This window comes from the organism of the source record quoted next, unplaced genomic scaffold, assembly GCF_019419815.1.
Source record: "Pyrus x bretschneideri cultivar Hongxiangsu unplaced genomic scaffold, Pyrus_bretschneideri_v1 Contig44, whole genome shotgun sequence".
Classification (NCBI taxonomy): Eukaryota; Viridiplantae; Streptophyta; class Magnoliopsida; order Rosales; family Rosaceae; genus Pyrus; species Pyrus x bretschneideri.
The window spans coordinates 3,482,712-3,501,263 of record NW_025999768.1 but is presented as its reverse complement, the minus strand read 5'-3'; the positions used below and the strand labels follow the sequence as shown (position 1 = coordinate 3,501,263).

Below are 18,552 nucleotides of genomic sequence, written 5' to 3'. Positions count from 1 at the left end.
TCCCATTGGGTTTTCCAAGCAATATTTTATTGAGGTAACTATCATTTAAAGTGGACATAACTTCATTAACGCACGAACATCCAAGGCGGAGTATTGTTGTAAATATTTATGTCTATGTGGTTGTTCATATTCGTAACCTATTGTGTAATATTAGTTAATCTTATCGATCATTGATGTAATTAGAGATACAAGGGTTTTTCCTTCAAGTTACTGTTACCTATATAAAGGCGTCGAATGGTAATGAAAGTACACACTTTGATTTTCTTCTCCCAATCTCTCTCTCGTCTCTCTCTATTCTTCACTTTCGCTTTTATATCATATTTTATTTCTAACACAATCAAATCAAATTTGATACTTCTGAGATGGAAATTAATAAAGATTACTGAGGGTCTTACCTATACTAATTAGTTTGTTACATAAATGGTGGTTAGGGTTTGAAGGTTGTTTGTTTGAATCTTTTTCTTGGCTGGCTTTGGTTCCCATTTAATGGTGAAATTTTTTAATTAATATTTACAAGCAAAGGCAGTTGGAAGAAATAGAAAGATCCTACCTCCCATGATTTAAATAGATGTGACCACAGGTGGGCATATTAGCTTAGATTTTGCCAACTTTATTAACTGGAAAATTTGTTTTTCCTCTTCTCATATAGAAATTTTTTATTGTGATTGGAATACAAGTGGTACATCATATATTTTTATATAAATGGTGAGAAATTTTATTTTTTAAGTTATTACCTTTTTAACACACATATCTCATCATTTGTATAGTGATATGTGATGTACTGTTCTATGTTCCGATCACACTGAAAAATCTCTCATTCTCGTGACTAGTTGTGCAACTGGAATCTGCATGTTGACTTTCGGGGTTTAGGGTAGGGGAAGTTCTTACATGCATTTTTCTGACTATCTGTGTAACGTAGTACATATAAATACACAGTATATTTATTCCACTAATTCTATATTTAAATTATAAACTATTTAGGGGTATAGGATTTGATTGTTTTCGGTGACGAGCTTGGATACGGTTTATGCAATGCAAGATTTTGGTGAAGTGAGTTTTTTAGTAGTTTGCGCGACTTTTGTTCGTTTTAGTTTGATGTTTTTGAAGTTGTTGTTTTTACCATTATGTTGGTATTTGGATATGTACATGTCTTTGATATATATTCTTTAATGAACATCGTTAATTTGATAAACTATGAACTCCTTAGCTACTAATAATAACAACACATAATAACATTAGGATAAATGAGTTGGTAACACGAAGTAATTCTAGTATACGACTACGTGAATCTCCAATTCCAAGCATAGCACGATAAATGAGTTGGCATGCCCAATTACTCTCTCTCTCTCTCTCTCTCTCTCTCTCTCTCTCTCTGCCCTTTTCTTTCTCCCCTTCATTAGATTGCATTTACTCTTTTACTACTGCGATCGATGGAGAAGTTTTGGCATCCCCTTACCAAGACTCACATGGGTTGCTTAGCTCACATGATAGTGCGGTGCAGAAGTATCCGTCCAGTTGTCGCTGCATGCTACTTTGGTTCCCAGACCCGATCCCAGATTCCCAAAATGCTACCTCCTTCTGACAACGTAAAATCTCAACCGTTTGATTATTATTTCTTTTTAGCTAAAATAGTTGTTGATGTTGACTTATATAACTTTTGTTTTGATTTCTAATATTGAAAATTCATAGAAGTTATTATTGAATGAGCAGTCGATAAAAGTGATTATTGAATTTGTCACACTTAAGAGTCATTTCATCGATTTTCATTGTTAAAAAATCAAAGTAAGAAACTACATCAATCTTGAAATTTTGACCAAAAAGCCGTTCTTTAATTAAGCTAATATAAATATTCATTTGCATCTTTGATTAATCAAAGCTAGCTCTTAATCCCAAGCAACAGTACAATATTTTGGTGGTGTTGGTGTTGAAACCAAAGGACTCAAAACGCATATGCATGTGCTTTAATCTTCTACAAGCATCCTTTTTTCTTTGTTTTGTTCAACAATTTTCAAAATGCATCCTACGTACACTACACAAAATTGAATTTAACTGCTGCAAATTCAGCAATAACTGCTGCTTACATCCAATTATGGCTGGACACATGTTCAAGTTTTAATTTTTTAATCAAAACTCAGACACGTGTCCAGTAAAGATTGGGTGTAAGCAGCAGCAAAGTTAATTAGTTCCCACTACAAATGTTTTTATTTTGTTGTATCAATTCATTCGTTATAAACGTTTAAAGACATTCGTAAGATGATGTTTTAATCATTTACGTTTGGTATACTTATTTATTGACCGCTCATATTATAACATGAAAATTAATATGGCTGATATTTTTAAATCTACTCTCTCATTTACGTAATGCATATTGCTCATTCATATTATAAATTTGTTGATCGCTCATAAAGTAACCCTAATGTGTCAAATTCAAGCCACAAAAATTCTCATCGACACAAGTAAGTCAGTAGCCCCACGAAAGTTGATCTTTCGTTTTGAGAAGTAATCTTGCTAGCTAGTTGGCTAGTTAATCCCACAAATTGCCCAAAAAATAGTTCTTTAACATGATTGGTGAACAAGATATTTTATAGGCGGCAGCTACAATATACCAAACACACCCACAAACAAGTACAAAGATGGATAATTGCTAAGCTAATCCTAACCTCATATATATATAATGAGTTTGGATTTAAAGTGACCTAATCAGAATTCTAGTTTTTCAGAATGCGTACAATCACATTATCATATGATGTTAGTAGGAGCGCGTTTGAGACCGGGTCTTTAAAAATGCATATACGTTCATGAACATTTTTAGCAAAAACAAATTAAAACTTTTTTTGCCAAGTGCAAGTAGAAATACTTTCGAATGTCATAAAGCACTTTTAGTCATTTAAAAAATAATATAAGTACACGTTAATTCACTTGCTATGATATGTATGAACAATATAATTAATATATCATCAATTATATATATATATATATATATATGCATGTATGCATGTGTATGTGTGTGTGTGTGTAGGAAGCCCTTAAGAGAAAGGATCCTCATTTTTTTTTTTATAAAAATGGAGATTAGTTGTGGGGTCCACATCACATCGAATTTTAACGATCCGAACCGTCTATTTATCAAGTTGTACCTCATAGATCATCCTTGCAAAATATAGCCAAATTGGAAATATTTAAGACATCTAATTGGGTTCAAAGAAATGAACGAATACTTTGTTATATAAGAAACAATGAAATATGATGTTGATAATTATATAGGCAAATGGTTTCAGATTGAATTGAATTTTTGTAATGATGATCTATGAATCGAGACTTACAAAATGAACGGTTAGGACCGTTGTGATTTGATGTGGAGTGGGTTCCACACCTAATCCCCTTCTTTTTTTTCAAAAAAAAAAAATCCCTTTGCATAAATGGCCTATATATACTCTTTTATAGTCATATATAGATAGATTAATAACACCATACAACTGTGTAAAATCACTCAGAAAAGTATAGCTAACTAATTGCGAGTGTCTAATTAATTTCTTCTTGTTAACTTCACTCCCTAATTTCTCTCCTAACTCATAGCTATATTTCCACTCAAACACGCCCACATGTACAAGCATGCCAAAAATTAACTCAGTCTACGACCGACCCACATCACACGCCTTCAACCCTTGAATTACTGCCTCATATGCTCTCACACATCACACGCAGCAACCCAGCAACCCAGCTAGCTGACAACCAACTTCTCTCTCTCTCTCTCTCTCTCTCTCTCTCTCTCTCTCTTCCCCCCACCCCCCACCCCTCGTCGTTTTTCACTATATAACAACCAACAACCCCATTTCCTATAAATGCCCCCCTTGTCCCTTAACGCGTAACTTTTCGTTTATAGAGGGCGGTGGTGCATAAACACGTCGTTTGTGTTTATTTGTGACCTGTAACACGTATTCAATACGAACACCTAAACTTGTCGTATGGCCGCTGCAGGAGCTGCCGCGGACGGGCTTTTCCGGTGCGTGTACGAGGGTTGCTTATCAGAATTGGATATTGGTGTGGAGCGGCGCCCGTACCACCGCAACTGTGGCTGTGCCCTACACAACAAGTCACGTAACAAGCAATGTACCCACGGAGGGCCTAAGAGTAAGAAAGTGTCCTATCCGCTGAGGCGGGCTTGGAGCGAAGGGAACTTGGCTTTGGTGGCTTCAGCCGGTTCTTCTGTGCACTCCTCGCCGTCTTCGTCGCCGGCTAAGCACCACCATGTGATCGGGCGGCTACATCAGCGGCGGCAGTCGCATCAACAATTGGATACTTTGTGCGATGAGGAGGAGGAGGAGGAGGATGAGGAGGAGATTGTTCTCTTCAAGGTTTGATGTATGTTTGTGATTTGATCAGTACAGTAAGTGTACTTTGTTTGATCAATAATTATGGGATAATCAAGTTTTGTAATTAAATCTAATTTTGAGTTTACTCAGAGAGGTTTGTAAGTTTTTCTGATCATCATCATATCAATGCCATTTTTTTTATCTGGCAATCATCGTATTTTGGTTAAGAACATGCACTCTTTCTGTTTTGAACTCACTAAACAGAATATTGGATTCTAATTTGTTTCTATCCAGCCTTGTCAATTTCACTCCAAATTTGTAGTTTTAGACTGCAAATATGAAATCTTGGATCACCTTCTTCCTTACTCTCCTTGAATACCCAATTTGGGGATCTAGCTAGATTGTGGGTTGAGCTATTGAAGAAGAACTTTGGCAGAGCTGTCTTTTATATTGGAGGGAATCAACGTGGGATCGAGAGTGATCAAAATATAACATAACAGGTCACATGTTTTTGTTAGAATGGTAAACCTTCTCAAGATGTTGATAATTGGAGCCGGTGCCAAAAGCATACAAGTATATGGAAATTTTTTTGACTTCTTACTTATAACATTCAGTTCAACAAATAAATCGTAAGCGGACATATGTGTATAATATACTTACATATGTATTAAACTGTGACTTGCAGATAAACCTTTTTCAGATACATTTGGAGATTCTTCGATCTAGATTAAACAATGCATTAGAATGTGGAGAGCCGTTAACATAACGAAAGATTAAACCTGTAATTATCAGTCTTTGAGTGTGTTTAATTACCAAATAGTTAATAAAACCAATACATTATACAATACAATCCAAACACCAACTGACGTATTTTAAGAGAAATTTTTTAATGAGCCAAGAACACTACTCAGTACATTAAATATCATAATATAATTAATTTGAATTTTTTTTTAAATTTCTCATCAATTATAATATTACAGTTAGTGTACCGATTGCAATAACCCTACACACTAAAAATCTCTCTACGCTGGATGGGATGTTTAGTCAGCTGCACCACCATGTTCAACAAATTTGAAAACAACTTTTATTAAATATTACTAGCATTTGCCTACACAACTTGTGTGTATGAACACATTTTTTTAGAGAATGAGGAGAGATGGAGAGAGGGAGAGAGAACGTGAGAGGAGTTGGAGGTTTTGGTTTTTGGTTTTTTTATTTTTATTTTAAATATTAAAGATATTTTAACATCACCTGTAGGTGAGGTTTCTATAAAAAACAGTAAAATTTGGACATGTGAAATTATATTATTGCCCATCATTTTTTTTGTGTGATTACTAAGTTGTATTTTCACCCTATTTTGGTTGACAAAGAGAATTTCATTAATTAATAGAGATAACAAAACAGGAAAAAGAAAACGAACAAACAAAAGAAATGACGCACAAAGTGAAATACCATCCATGTTCTCATGTCCCTCCATCTATGCTTCCCAATCTGTCATTTAATATACCTAATTAGAAAGAGGAAAATAATTTCCGCACTCTAGGTTTTCTCTCCGTACTCTTTTTTTTTGTTTTTTAGTCGTTAAATTAAATAAATTGATTCATCGAAAGATACAAGGCACCTAAATAAAGAAATAATATTGATGAATGAGGTATTTTTCTCAATCCACTGTTTTTCGAGTTCAAATTTAACTATCTTCTTAGGAATGGTTGGGGCTGCTTAATTTTTTTAAAAGTAACTTCTTAAAAAAGTTAGGGTCATATTTGTGTTTGGTAAGTGAAAGCAGCTTCTTAAAAATTATGAGTCCAAAACAACATAACGCAGAAGCAGCTCTATACATGCTTCTGAAAATAACATTTTTTTTATCAATAGAGGCAGGTGAACAATATTAAATTTCATATTGACAATTCTACCTTGAATTTTTTTTTTTTCACTAAAAACACTTTTTTTTTTCACAGCTGTTTAGTCTCGCAGCAAAGCATAAGCAATTTAAAATAATAATAATAATAATAATAATAATAATAAAAGCACAACAACCCAAATCGATCTTTAATGTAACTTAGAATAGTAATATCAGTTGTAATAAAAAAATAAATAAAAGGAAGATCCAAAGAACAAAAGGGGAGTTTAAAAATCATTTTCCATTTAGAAAATGTTATCTTGTTCTTGCCGAATGAATATAAGTATTAGGAATATTCACTGTCGACATTGAAGATGGCTACCACATAAGAATATGTGTTTGGATCCAATTTTACACTATCGGCTCAAGTAATCGAGACCGTTGAATGACAAAGTGGTTGAAATAATTTTCAGTTATTATCAGGAAATAATGTTGTGATTTTAATCATGATATTATCTCTTAATAATATATTAAATTATTTAAACCTAATATTTGTCTAAATCCCCATTGATTTGAACATATGTGATATTGAGATACGCACGGCAATGAAGCAGGCAAGGATGGGATTGTGCATGCATACAACCACAATTGGATGAATGTATGTGTGAGTTAATGCAACAAGGTGATAGGCTTGGGGATGTGACAAGCCTAGGTGTTGTTTTGGTTGAAAAGTCATGGATAATCATAAAGGATCCTGAGATTTTGTCAAATGAGTTTTGATAGAGAATGGTCTCTTAAAGTGATCAGGTTGTGTTGCAGATAAAATGCAATTTAGTATGCATGCACGGTTGCACATGGACTAACATGGTGGAAAAAGAGAAGTTTAGTTGGAATATGATGCTTTCATTTGGTGAGGTCACGTATGCGAAAATATATATTTATTTTTTCAAGGGAAATTAGGAGATAGCCTTTACCATATATTAGAGATATTTGACAGCCAAGATGATTAGACACCAGTTCTGAAGTGATGTTCGATAGAGTTTGAGTTGCAAAGGGACTCTACACGATTATCTAGTCGTGCCAAGCAAGTATTTTAGCCCTATAAATACAGATGTAATGGCAACGGAAAAATGACATTCAATTCAACACACAACTGTCCTGCGCAAACTTCTCAAACATCTTGAGATTTTTTTTTTTTTTTTTCGCCAACACATCTTCAGTTTGGATAAACATCACTGTTGTCATAGAATCAGCCGACCGAGGAGCACCTTCAGTTTGGATAAACAGCACTGTATTGAGGTCGACTGATTATCTATCCAAGTTTCGGTCAAGAAGGATTTTCAAATCCTTATTGGCAGAGGTCATCTCATTAGCCATCTTGGCGAAGTGAGGTGTTACAGGTTACTACATTCGGCACATTGAAAGCCAAATTTGATATTAAACTTCGCAGAACTAGCAGTCTTGTCTTCAGGCTCGAGAACCCAAAGACCAAGACGTGTTACTTCCTAGGTCGTAGTCACAAGATAAAGAAGTCAGCAACGCGCTCAACGTAACATCAACAAATTTTACTCCTCGGCCGAGCTTGGCTGACGAGTTGGCACGCCCAGTGGGACCCAAAGCTAAAACTACGAAGTTCACATGATATATCAAGATCACTATTAGGATGAGATTTGGCGTCTATTCAAGGAAATTGTCGAGCAACAAAAACTCCTTGGCTGGATCGTTGAAGCAAATAAAGAAAGGGAGAAATCTTTCTCTCAAATGATAAAGGTGAAGGTTCATCACAACTTACAAGATCAATGGTTAAATGAAGATAAAGCTTGATATTATGAATGGCTCGATAAGAGAACGCCTTTTGGGTTCAAATCAAATTCCATTTGAAGAATGGTTGGATCAAAAGGCTGGGGGGGCAATTTTTTGCTCCGGCCACAACCAACATTCAGCCTAAAAAAGTTGTTAATTTGGCCGAAGAACAAAGGCCACCTATTTTTTCGGTCGAGACTGAAAATATGGTCGGCCAAGAAGAAAAACCTAGGACACCTATTTTTTCGGTCGAGACTGAAAGTGTGGTAGGCCTAGAAGAAAATGTTCAAGTTTCTCAGACAAAAATTGACTCAGAAAATAATTCGTCAGAAAAGTGTTCCAATGACGAACAAGACCAATTCATGCTTTCAGTTGAACAAACCACGCCAATCGATATGATTATTGGTGATACAGTCGATATGGAGAAATCCTGTTCGACTAAGTTGTTCGAGTTGAAAGTCGAAATTGGAGAAGAAATTATGCCTAGGGGGCATAATAATTGTTCAACACATTTGGCGGCGAAAATGAAAAATATTTCACCAAGGCAAAAATATTTGGAGAAAATTCTTTATTCGGCCTAGAGCGAAATCAATTTGAGAATTTTGCTATTAAAAGATCTCGGCTCGGAATAAAACATCATTGGCCTCCTTCACTTTATGGTTCAGCCACTTTTATTTTCGTTTGCTAAAATATATATATATAATGAATAAATTATTTTCTTAACCTATTCGGCCTTTCAGGCCGATGCGTGAGAAAATAAGGCGGACAATAGGGACCTCAAAACCTGACCTCATACAAAAAAAAAAAAAAAATGAGACAGCTCTCGGCTGTCTAGGCCGAAGCCTAGAAAATAAGGAAGATGCTAACCATAGCGTTGAAAAAAAAAATGATATTAAAGTCTCGGCCAAAAGGTTATGAGGCCGAGCCATTTAATGTTTGCAGCTTGATGGGCAAATGTGTGTGTAAATATAAATCGGGAAGAGGGCCAACATTGAGACTTTTGACCTTTTTTAATCACAAAAATGCTGGTGCTCGACCATGGGGTCATTCGGCCTGCTAGTGCTCGACCATGGGGTCATTTGGCCTGCCATGTGTACACACACACACACACATACAGAGATGTTGCCGAGGAACGTCCCATGCGGCACACTTAGTAAGTCTACGTGATTAACAGTCGTGTAGATCAATTCACACTAGGCTTGTTTAAATAAAGGTTGTTCTACTGAGCTGAGGGACATCCCATGCAGCATCAAATCATTTGTTGATATTCAGGACAAGCCCCTATGGTTCAGGCAATCCCGTGCTCTACCTATATATATATATATATATATATCCAGAGTACCAGGATAAGCAGTGGGCAACAGTCCTCGAGACTTCGGCCTGATTTGGTTTTTCTCGGCCCTCGGCCCCAGTTGGCTTTCTTCGACCCAATTATTCTGTCTTTCAAGATGGTCGACATGATTACAAGGTTATTTATCAAAGTTGCTGAGCCTACTATAGAATTGTGGCAGCTGAGGAAGACCACAGCGTTGGCAACATGGAGATGTTATTGCCAAGGAATAAAGTTTTTTTTTTGACGATACGGGATTTTGTTGGCTACAAAATAATTAATTTCCTTGACCATTCAGCTTACGGGCCGAAGCTCAAGAAATTGGGGGGGCAATGTTTGGACCCGATTTTACACTATCGGCCTGAGTAATCGAGACCGTTGAATGACAAAGTTGTTGAAATAATTTTCAATTATTATCAGGAAATAATGTTGTGATTTTAATCATGATATTATCTCTTAATAATATATTAAATTATTTAAACCTAATATTTGTCTAAATCCCCATTGATTTGAACATATGTGATATTGGGATACGCATGGCAATGAAGCAGGCAAGGATGGGATTGTGCATGCATACAACCACAATTGGATGAATGTATGTGTGAGTTAATGCGACAAGGTGATAGGCTTGGGGATGTGACAAGCCTAGGTGTTGTTTTGGTTGAAAAGTCATGGATAATCATAAAGGACCCTGAGATTTTGTTAGATGGGTTTTGATAGAGAATGGTCTCTTAAAGTGATCAGGTTGTGTTGCAGATAAAATGCAATTTAGTATGCATGCACGGTTGCACCTGGACTAACATGGTGGAAAAAGAGAAGTTTCAGTTGGAATAGGATGCTTTCATTTGGTGAGGTCACGTATGCGAAAATATATATTTATTTTTTCAAGGGAAATTAGGAGATAGCCTTTATCATATATTAGAGATATTTGACAACCAAGATGATTAGACACCAGTTCTGAAGTGATGTTCGACAGAGTTTGAGTTGCAAAAGGACTCTACACAATTATCTAGCCGTGCCAAGCAAGTATTTTAGCCCTATAAATATAGATGCAATGGCAATGAAAAAATGACATCCAATTCAACACACAACTGCCCTGCGCAAACCTCTCAAACATCTTGAGATTTTTTTTTTTTTTTTCCGCCAACACATCTTCAGTTTGGATAAATAGTAATGTGAAGGCAATCGGCAAACATCTTCAGTTTGGATAAACAGCACTGTTGCCGTAGAATCAGCCGACCAAGGAGTACCTTCAGTTTGGATAAACAGCACTACATCGAGGCCGACTGATTATCTATCCAAGTCTCAGTCGAGAAGGATTTTCGAATCCTTATTGGTAGAGGTCATCTCATTAGCCATCTCGGCGAAGTGAGGTGTTACATGTTACTACATTCGGCACATTGAAAGCCGAATTTGATATTGAACTTCGCAGAACTAGCAGCCTTGTCTTCAGGCTCGAGAACCCAAAGACCGAGACGTATTCCTTCCTCGGTCGCAGTCGCAAGATAAAGAAGTTAGCAATGCGCTCAACGCAACATCAACAAATTTTACTCCTCGATCGAGCTCGGCCAACGAGTTGGCACGCCCCGCATACAATTGAAGGACGTAGTTAGCTCATTAGTTATTCGGCATGCGCGCCACGTAGGCTTTGTAATTTTTAGGGTCAACAATATGACACAGAAAGAGATAGTTTTGTGGTTGTACACCGTACACACTCCAAATGAGACAACAAGTTACAACAAAAAGAAAATCCATCATCATACATTATCTCCTCCAATTGCAGAGGAGATAATTGCTTTTTACGGCGGGTATATTCATTTGTTTAGTATAACATTTATCACGTGACCGAGGCATGTCTGGTAATAGCGAAGTCTTTGCTCGCTTGCAGGTGTTTATAAGCAACTCAACCAAGAAAAGTGTACATTTTTAATTTGTTAGTGCGAAGTACAAACTATAAGCTGCCAATACGCATGCCTTGGTTCCAAAGCTCACAGGCCTTGCCAAAACTAAAACTCAAAGAAGTGGTGCTACGAGGAAACATATCATAGGCAAAAGCGTCAAGTATGAGATTTTACACAGAGAGGTGGAGAACACAAAGGACTACCAAAGTTTCTGTCTATATTCTATTGAGAATGAATTACACGTTAATGGAAAGAGAGACCTTGCATGAACTTATACATAAGTTGAGTTACTCCCCATATGTTTTCACCTTTTCACATGACCCGAAAACACGAGGAAAATATATCAGAATTAGAAGGAAAGTTCGAATTAAAGTAGGATTAAAAACTTTTGAGATTACTAAATGTGTAATTTTCGTGTAAAATTCCAACATCCACTCAAAGTTTCTAATAGCTTTAAGAGCAAGTCCATGTACATCCCATTAAGGCAATAGTTGCCCCATCAATTGGGCCAAAGCAGTTATTGCGTTAGTGAATAGTAATTGCACGAGTGCATTTTAAGTTTCAACTTCGTAAAAAATTTATGTTTCTACAAATATGTGATATCAAAAGTTACTGTGAGAAGTTCACTTACAGATTTAAGTTATAAGATAGCTGCATTATGTTATCAATTTATCACAAAAGATAAAGTCACGATCGAATTTTCAAATTCTTATTGCACAAAGCAACAACACGACATGGAGTCTCGATCCACAGAATGAATTGCCAATACCATATCAGAACATTGTTTCTCAAAATAAATGGAACCAGGCAGTCAAGATTCGAGATTACAAGGCCGGGATATACAAAAATGACCATGAAAAGGATTGAAGCAGTAAAACGGATTGAAGCAGATAGTGTTTGCTACCTTACTGATAGTGGTTATTAGTTATTTTCAAGTAATGACAACTCCGATAAGGTAAAGTTGAGGCAAAAACGCGAGAGCGAGAGAGGAGGGAGACAGTGACACCATATTTTACGTCCTAAAGTTACTATTCTACAAGGACGAGAGAGAGAGAGAGAGAGAGAGAGAGAACGGTGACGCCGTGCTAAAACGGAGATGTTGTCGCGTAGAAACAATCAACTAACTCACACTCATAACAATAGGATTGGTAACAAGATTAGTTAAAAGACGTCATTATGGAGAAAACTATGTTAAAGTCGTAGAAACAGTCAACTAAGCTTAAGTAAGAAAATCGTTTTGTCTAAACTCTCCCTCTCTCTCTCTAGAGCATGTGTTCGAGAAGCTGATTTTTTCAAGAAAAACCAACTGCCTTGTTGAATAACTACTTTGACAAGGCCTCATGAAAAACAAAAGCTGAAAAAAAATAATGCTTTCCCAAGAACCATCACCATTGCTAAGTTTCTCTTGAGTTCAACGGGGTAACGAAACTAACAAAACTTCTACTCTTGGTTACTCCTACACTTCCGTGAAGAAACACCCCTCCGCGTTCTATATAAACATGTAACAGAAGCACTTCAAAGACACACATATGTAGAAAAAGGAAGCACACTTTTTCAAAAAACTTAATTGGCACATACATACTTACACTTGGGTTTCCACTAAAGCTTAGGAGAGGAGAGGTGGGAAGGATGATTCTTGGGATAGCGGCAATGATGCTTCAATGCGTGATTGAAGTAAGTTTATCAATTCAGGACGTGGAGATTGAGAACAGGCCATACCACCGCAATTGTAGCTGCGCACTGCACAACTTGAAGGGTATTTGCTCTTGCCCTCCAAAAACGAATATTTCGTTCCCCAAGAAACAGCCTTGTTGTTCTCGGTGGCTCATCAGTACGGAACAAAGAAGACCCGAATGTGCTGTAACATGTCGCGGACAAGATTTAGAGAGCTTGTCACAGCAGAGCAACAAGGAAAAGGTCAGCAACTGAGAAGTAACATAATTTATTTGTTTCGCTCTATATCTAGACATCCAGGTCACCTGGAGAGCTTGAGATAAAATCGTCTGGAAAGAGGCATTTGTTTATTTGAATCCTCCCAATCACCCCCCAAACACCTTTCTTTTAGACTTTTATTTACGCCACAAATTGCACACAAAAAATACTACTTGTACAACAACCAAGCCTTATCTCACTAAACGGGGTTGACTGTATGAATCGTAGATTGCCACTGCACTTGGTCTTGTGCCAAGTCTTTCATTAGCTACAATTACTCCATATCCTTTCTTATAATCTCTTTCCGAGTCTTCCGTTAGCTACAAATATTCCATTTATACAGATAAAGTCTATAGACTCTACACCAAGTTGGTAAGTCATGTATCAAAACAATCAGATTATAAATTTAGGACAGGAAAAAACAAACACACCAGTCTTGATATCGAAAAACTCTTCTCCTGAGGAGCCATGGAAGCTAAGCTCATTCTTCGTCCTTCCTACCCCAGAGTGGGAGCGATGAGATGAATTTTTCGATACCTAATTGAAAGATCACCAACACAAGATAAAAAAGAAAAAAATAAATTGTAGCCACGCCCGACTGCTCGATTCATATCTTCCTCTAATCTGCAGCAGTACTGCGTCACTAATTAGTGCATGAAACATTAGTTCATCACTAGAAAATATAATCATACATTTAGTGCATCACTCAAAGAAATAATTATACATTTAGTTCAGCGCTAAGTAAGCTGCGACAGTTGAGCAACTAACGACGGGTAGGCTGGGGCGACAGACTGGAGTTGCAAAACGTCATCTGCAAGCTAAAAGCTCACCTGACAAAGGCAACCTTCTGGCTTTTTTGGTAAGTGCTTATTTCTCTGAAACTTTCCTGGTCATGTACAGGATATTTAGTTTGGATTCATACCAGTGTGATACAATTGGCAAAGGCAAAGAAACTTAAGCACATACACAAGCAAGATATGAATTATAAAGAAGACATGAATATCTGACGTATCGCAAACCTTTTAAGTTAAACATAAGAAGCTGAACTAAATATATGAAGTGGATTCTTCGTAGTTTCGAGTTGAAGGTAGTAACTTATGTCTTAGAGGTTTCGTCATTGGAAGAATTTTTTTCGTTTCATTGGGTCAGAGTACGAGAGTTCAATTGGTAAGGGAAGAGAACCGTCCCAATGGTGGAAGCAGAACTCCTCCTACTTTGTCATGCCAGCAGACCTAACAAGCCTTGACTCAAAACCCTAGCAAGCCTTTGCTTTGACTACATAAAAAGGAGTTCGGGGAGAAAGCTTCAATCAATAGGATATTTCTAATTCTCTATTCCCGAATGTAAGAACGTGAAATTTTATGGGTTAAAAAATTGAAGTAAGGAGTTGTTGAAAATCTAAAAACGGAAAGGAATTTTGACTCTGTTGGATTAAGAAAATAATTTACTCCATCCTTCAAATACTAGAATGAATATCTGACGATAATTTAAACGGACGATTCATGAATGCAGCTTGGACCAGTCAATAACCCGAAGGCGCCTTTGAGGGGTTTGTAAATTTTAACCGAACCTCTACGAGGCGTTTGGAAATCTCCAGCGTAATATCTTTAGTTTTCTCACCTATAAACAGTTAAACACTTAATATTGCATATAGCCTTTAAATCTATATGTTAATTTGCTCTTCAAATTTAACTTTCTTGACTTTTTTTCTTTTTTTTTTCAAAAAATAAGTCCTTAAATCTACTTTTGCAAGTCACGTACTTCCTAAAGAAAAAAAAGTCAACATAATTTAAACTCATACCGTCATGTAAGGGCTCAACATCTTTCCATGTAAGCGCTCAACATCTTTCCATCACTAGTAAATGGCTACTTACATCTTATGAGATGAAATTGACGGGTTATTAAAATTTATCAAGAAATGGTTTCGAAATAATATATAAAAGGTTAATTTTCACTCGGTTAACGACAAATTACAATGAAATCCCTATTAATTAATGAAACCTTCTTTGTCAACTAAAAGAAGGTGAAAAGACTACTTAGTCTTCTATATCAAAAAAAAAATGATGGGCAATAATGTAATTTCACATGTTCAAAAAGTAAGGCAGGTGATGTTAAAATACTTCCAATATTTAAAAAAAAAAAAAAAAAAAAAAAAACCCAAAAAAACCAAAAACATAAACCTCTCACTCCCCCCACGTTCTCTCTCTCCTTCTCTCCTTCTATTTTCTAAAAAAATGTATTTATACATACAAAATGTGTAGGTAAATGCTAGTAAATATTAATAAAATTTCCAGATTAATTATCCAAAAGTAGGGCCCACTATCCCGGCTTCTCTCGGTTTCCTCCCAAAGCCCCAAATTAGAACGAGAAGAACAAAACATGCCCAATCCAACCTAATGGGCTGCTCTGTAACTCCTCCGCCAGGTCCACCACCTCTTCTCTCCCGCCACCATCGCCAAAACCCGAACCCCATTGCTCACCTAACACGACGCTCCATTTTCCTCTCCACCCCTCTCTCCCTAGCCCTGAAGCCCCCGCCCTCCTACGCCTCTCCCCCCTTTCCCCCGCCGCCCGACACCACCATCACCGACCGCATCTTCATGGACTTCAGCCTTTATGCCACCTACTTCCGCCCCTTATCCTCGCCCGACCCGAAACCCAACCTTTGCCCGGACTCCATCCCCCTCGGCCGCCTTGTCCTCGGCCTCTACGGCCACCTCGTCCCCTTCATCGTCGCCAATTTCAAGTCCATGTGCACTTCCTACGCCTACAAGGGCACTATCATCCACAAGTTTTTCCCCAGCCAATTCTTCCTCGTCGGCTACCAGGGCGACAAGCCTGGCAAAATCCAACGCCCATCCAGCCTTGCACAAAACGCCGAGACTGTCGATTCAAAATCCTTCGCTCTCACCCACTACCGCCCGGCCTCCTCTCCATCAGCCCCTTCGAGAACGACGATGAGGACGACATCAACTCAACCCGGAATACCAAATGTCGAATTCTTCATCACCACCGGTCCACTGGACCCAACCTCTGCCCCGACCTCGATTACAAGAACATCGTCTTCAGCTCCGTGCTTGAAGGTTAGAGCTTTTTTCCGAGTATTTAATTTCCGCACTCCATTTTTCTCCTCCGTATTTCTCTAGTTTAGTGTCTTCAAGAAGTGTCTTCCGATAGTTCAAAAAGCACTGTATCAAAGTCAGTTACTTTAGGAACTACTTCCCGATACTACAGAAAGCACTTCCAGATAAGCACTTTCAGTTGCTTCTTTAAGCACTTGTAATTAAATAAAAAATTCAATGTGTCTAGGATGAAAGTAGTTCTAGCATAAGCGCTTGTAAACCAAAAATGCTTGCTCGAGCAGCAATCTGAAATGAGCCCTTTATCACACAAACAAATGAAGGACTCCATTAGCAGAAAACGAGATTGCGGAAAACATTTCCCATTAATTTTGGTCTGCTTTGTTTAGGTATGGATGTTGTGACGGCTATAGCTACCATACCGACCTGCAGGCCTTCGGAGAATATACAGCAATTCAACGATTTCGCCGAGTTTTTGGGTGACAAAAGAGCTGGGAATGCTCGAGCTCTGTGGAACAAGCCTCTCAAAACCGTTTATATCAGCGATTGCGGTGAGCTCAAGGTGGCAAAGCCTTCCCTTTCTCCTAGTCTTCCTTGTTCATTTTATGCACAATGCATTTGCATATAATATCCGTCTAATAAGAGTCGTTACATACGCCGATCAAATCTAACGACTTCCCCGACATCTGTCAACCATAGCCACATTTGCACGCTCCTTGAATTTTTGATTTACTATAGGGATTTTTTTAGGAAATTTTAACGAAAAATTCTAGATACTGTTTATTTTAACGAAAAATTATATTTTTATACTAAAAAATCAATTATTATACTATTCATTTTACCTTTTATTTTGTTTTTATTGTTAAAACTCAAAATTTTCAATTTATTTTTCATTAGTTTTCCTGATTTTTTAACAAGATTGAAATTTAAAATAAATCTGGTGTTAGATTACATATTGATTATAGTCTTTTGATGTGTCCTTAATTTAAAATAATCAATGTGCATTTTATTTAATGTCTCCCATTAAATATTTAAATTTATTAATAAACAAATTTTAATTTATTTTTTGACCAAAAAACGTTTTTTTTTTAAATTTATTAATTTTATTTAACATCCTTCAAACTTGAAAGACTCAATTAATGTACTTAAATGTTAGTACCAAAATGTATGCACCGAAATGTATTATATTGAAGGTACCTAAATGTTTGTATCAAGTTGTTTGGGCCCAAAATACTATGGTTGGGCCGAGCAGCAAGATATGCTCGGCCCAAGGTGATGACAGATGCTATGGGCCGAATAATGAAACCCAGGCCAACCAGGAGGGTCGGCCAAATCCTATCCTGAATAGTCCAGATGAGTAGAAAGGGTCGAGGAAATCCTGGTGCGACCAGGATTCTCGACCAGCAAGGAATTGAGCCTTAAAAGGAGGAAAATTCAGAATCCCAGTAGGAGTGGGAATGTTCGAGTTAGAGGCGAAATGGTATAAGGACTCCCAATCCGAATCAGAGTACAAATTGGTTTCAGGGAAACGAGTGCTATAAATACAAGAATTCACACAATGAAAAAGACCCTTCAACATCAGCATACAATTGCCCTGCGCAAATTCTCTCAAACACCTTGAGATTTTTCCTTTTCTTTTCCCGCCGACACACCTTCAGTTTGGATAAACAGCACTGTGGAAGCAACCGGTGAGCACCTTCAGTTTGGATAAACAGCACTGCTGCCGCAGAATCAGCCGACCGAGACACACCTTCAGTTTGGATAAACAGCACTGCGTCGAGGTCGACCGATTATCTATCTAAGTCTCGGCCGAGGAAGGTTTTCGAACCTTTGTTGGTAGAGGTCATCTTACTAAGCCATTTCGGCATAGTTGGGTGTTACGAATTGCCCTGCTCGGCGCATTGGAGGCCGAGTGAGTTTATGATTGGATACTCACAAGTAAGTTTCAGGGTTCGGCATTCTGACGGCCGAACTACGTTTACCATCAAGACATACATCACATTCGAATACCTGTGCCCGTATAGTTTGGTCTCAATTCGGCGTGCTTATACTCTTACGAATATAATCACAGTGGCCGAATCAGGCTTCGACGAGTTGTGAACTCCGTAGAATTAGTAGCCTTGTCTTCAGGCTATAGAATCCAGAGACCGAGAGCGTTCCTTCCTCGGTCGCAATCGCGATACAATCAACGTGCGCTCAACCGATAAATGATGCCCGAAATGCATTAAAAGGATAGTTAGATTATTATTGATGTACCTAATTTTGAAAACAAGTGTACCGAAATATGTGTACCTAAATGTATGCACCGAAATGTATTATAGTGAATTTAATGTACCTAAATAAAGAAGACAAATTA

General features: G+C 37.4%; 2 protein-coding genes, 1 long non-coding RNA gene and 1 pseudogene across 6 annotated transcripts; 3 read left to right on the top strand and 1 right to left on the bottom strand.

Annotated features, from left to right (window-relative positions):
• The first annotated feature begins 3,799 nt into the window (after positions 1-3,799).
• On the top strand, positions 3,800-4,519 carry LOC103955938. Its single transcript, XM_009367852.3, has one exon. The coding sequence runs from the start codon at positions 3,963-3,965 to the stop codon at positions 4,356-4,358; it is 396 nt and encodes a 131-aa protein (XP_009366127.2). The 5' UTR covers positions 3,800-3,962; the 3' UTR covers positions 4,359-4,519.
• Positions 4,520-12,539: 8,020 nt separating this feature from the next.
• On the top strand, positions 12,540-14,580 carry LOC103933865. 4 transcript variants are annotated; one of them, XR_001951926.2, is made up of 3 exons: positions 12,540-13,101; positions 13,852-13,975; positions 14,225-14,580. XR_001951926.2 is itself a non-coding variant. In XM_009343562.3 (3 exons), the coding sequence occupies exons 1-3, from the start codon at positions 12,814-12,816 to the stop codon at positions 14,285-14,287; spliced, it is 420 nt and encodes a 139-aa protein (XP_009341837.2). In that variant the 5' UTR covers positions 12,549-12,813; the 3' UTR covers positions 14,288-14,541. The 4 variants fall into 4 exon arrangements, 1 of the variants encoding a protein (XP_009341837.2); XM_009343562.3 differs by having other exon boundaries at positions 12,549-13,101; positions 13,907-13,975; positions 14,225-14,541; XR_007251927.1 differs by having other exon boundaries at positions 12,963-13,101; positions 13,852-14,541.
• On the bottom strand, positions 13,731-14,276 carry LOC125469714. The gene is made up of 2 exons (XR_007251930.1): positions 14,136-14,276; positions 13,731-14,002 (listed from the first exon to the last, which is right to left on the bottom strand). It is a non-coding gene; the product is annotated as an uncharacterized LOC125469714 (long non-coding RNA).
• An 868-nt stretch (positions 14,581-15,448) lies between the features above and the next one.
• Positions 15,449-16,892, top strand: LOC103933835 (annotated as a pseudogene).
• The last annotated feature ends 1,660 nt before the right edge of the window (positions 16,893-18,552 follow it).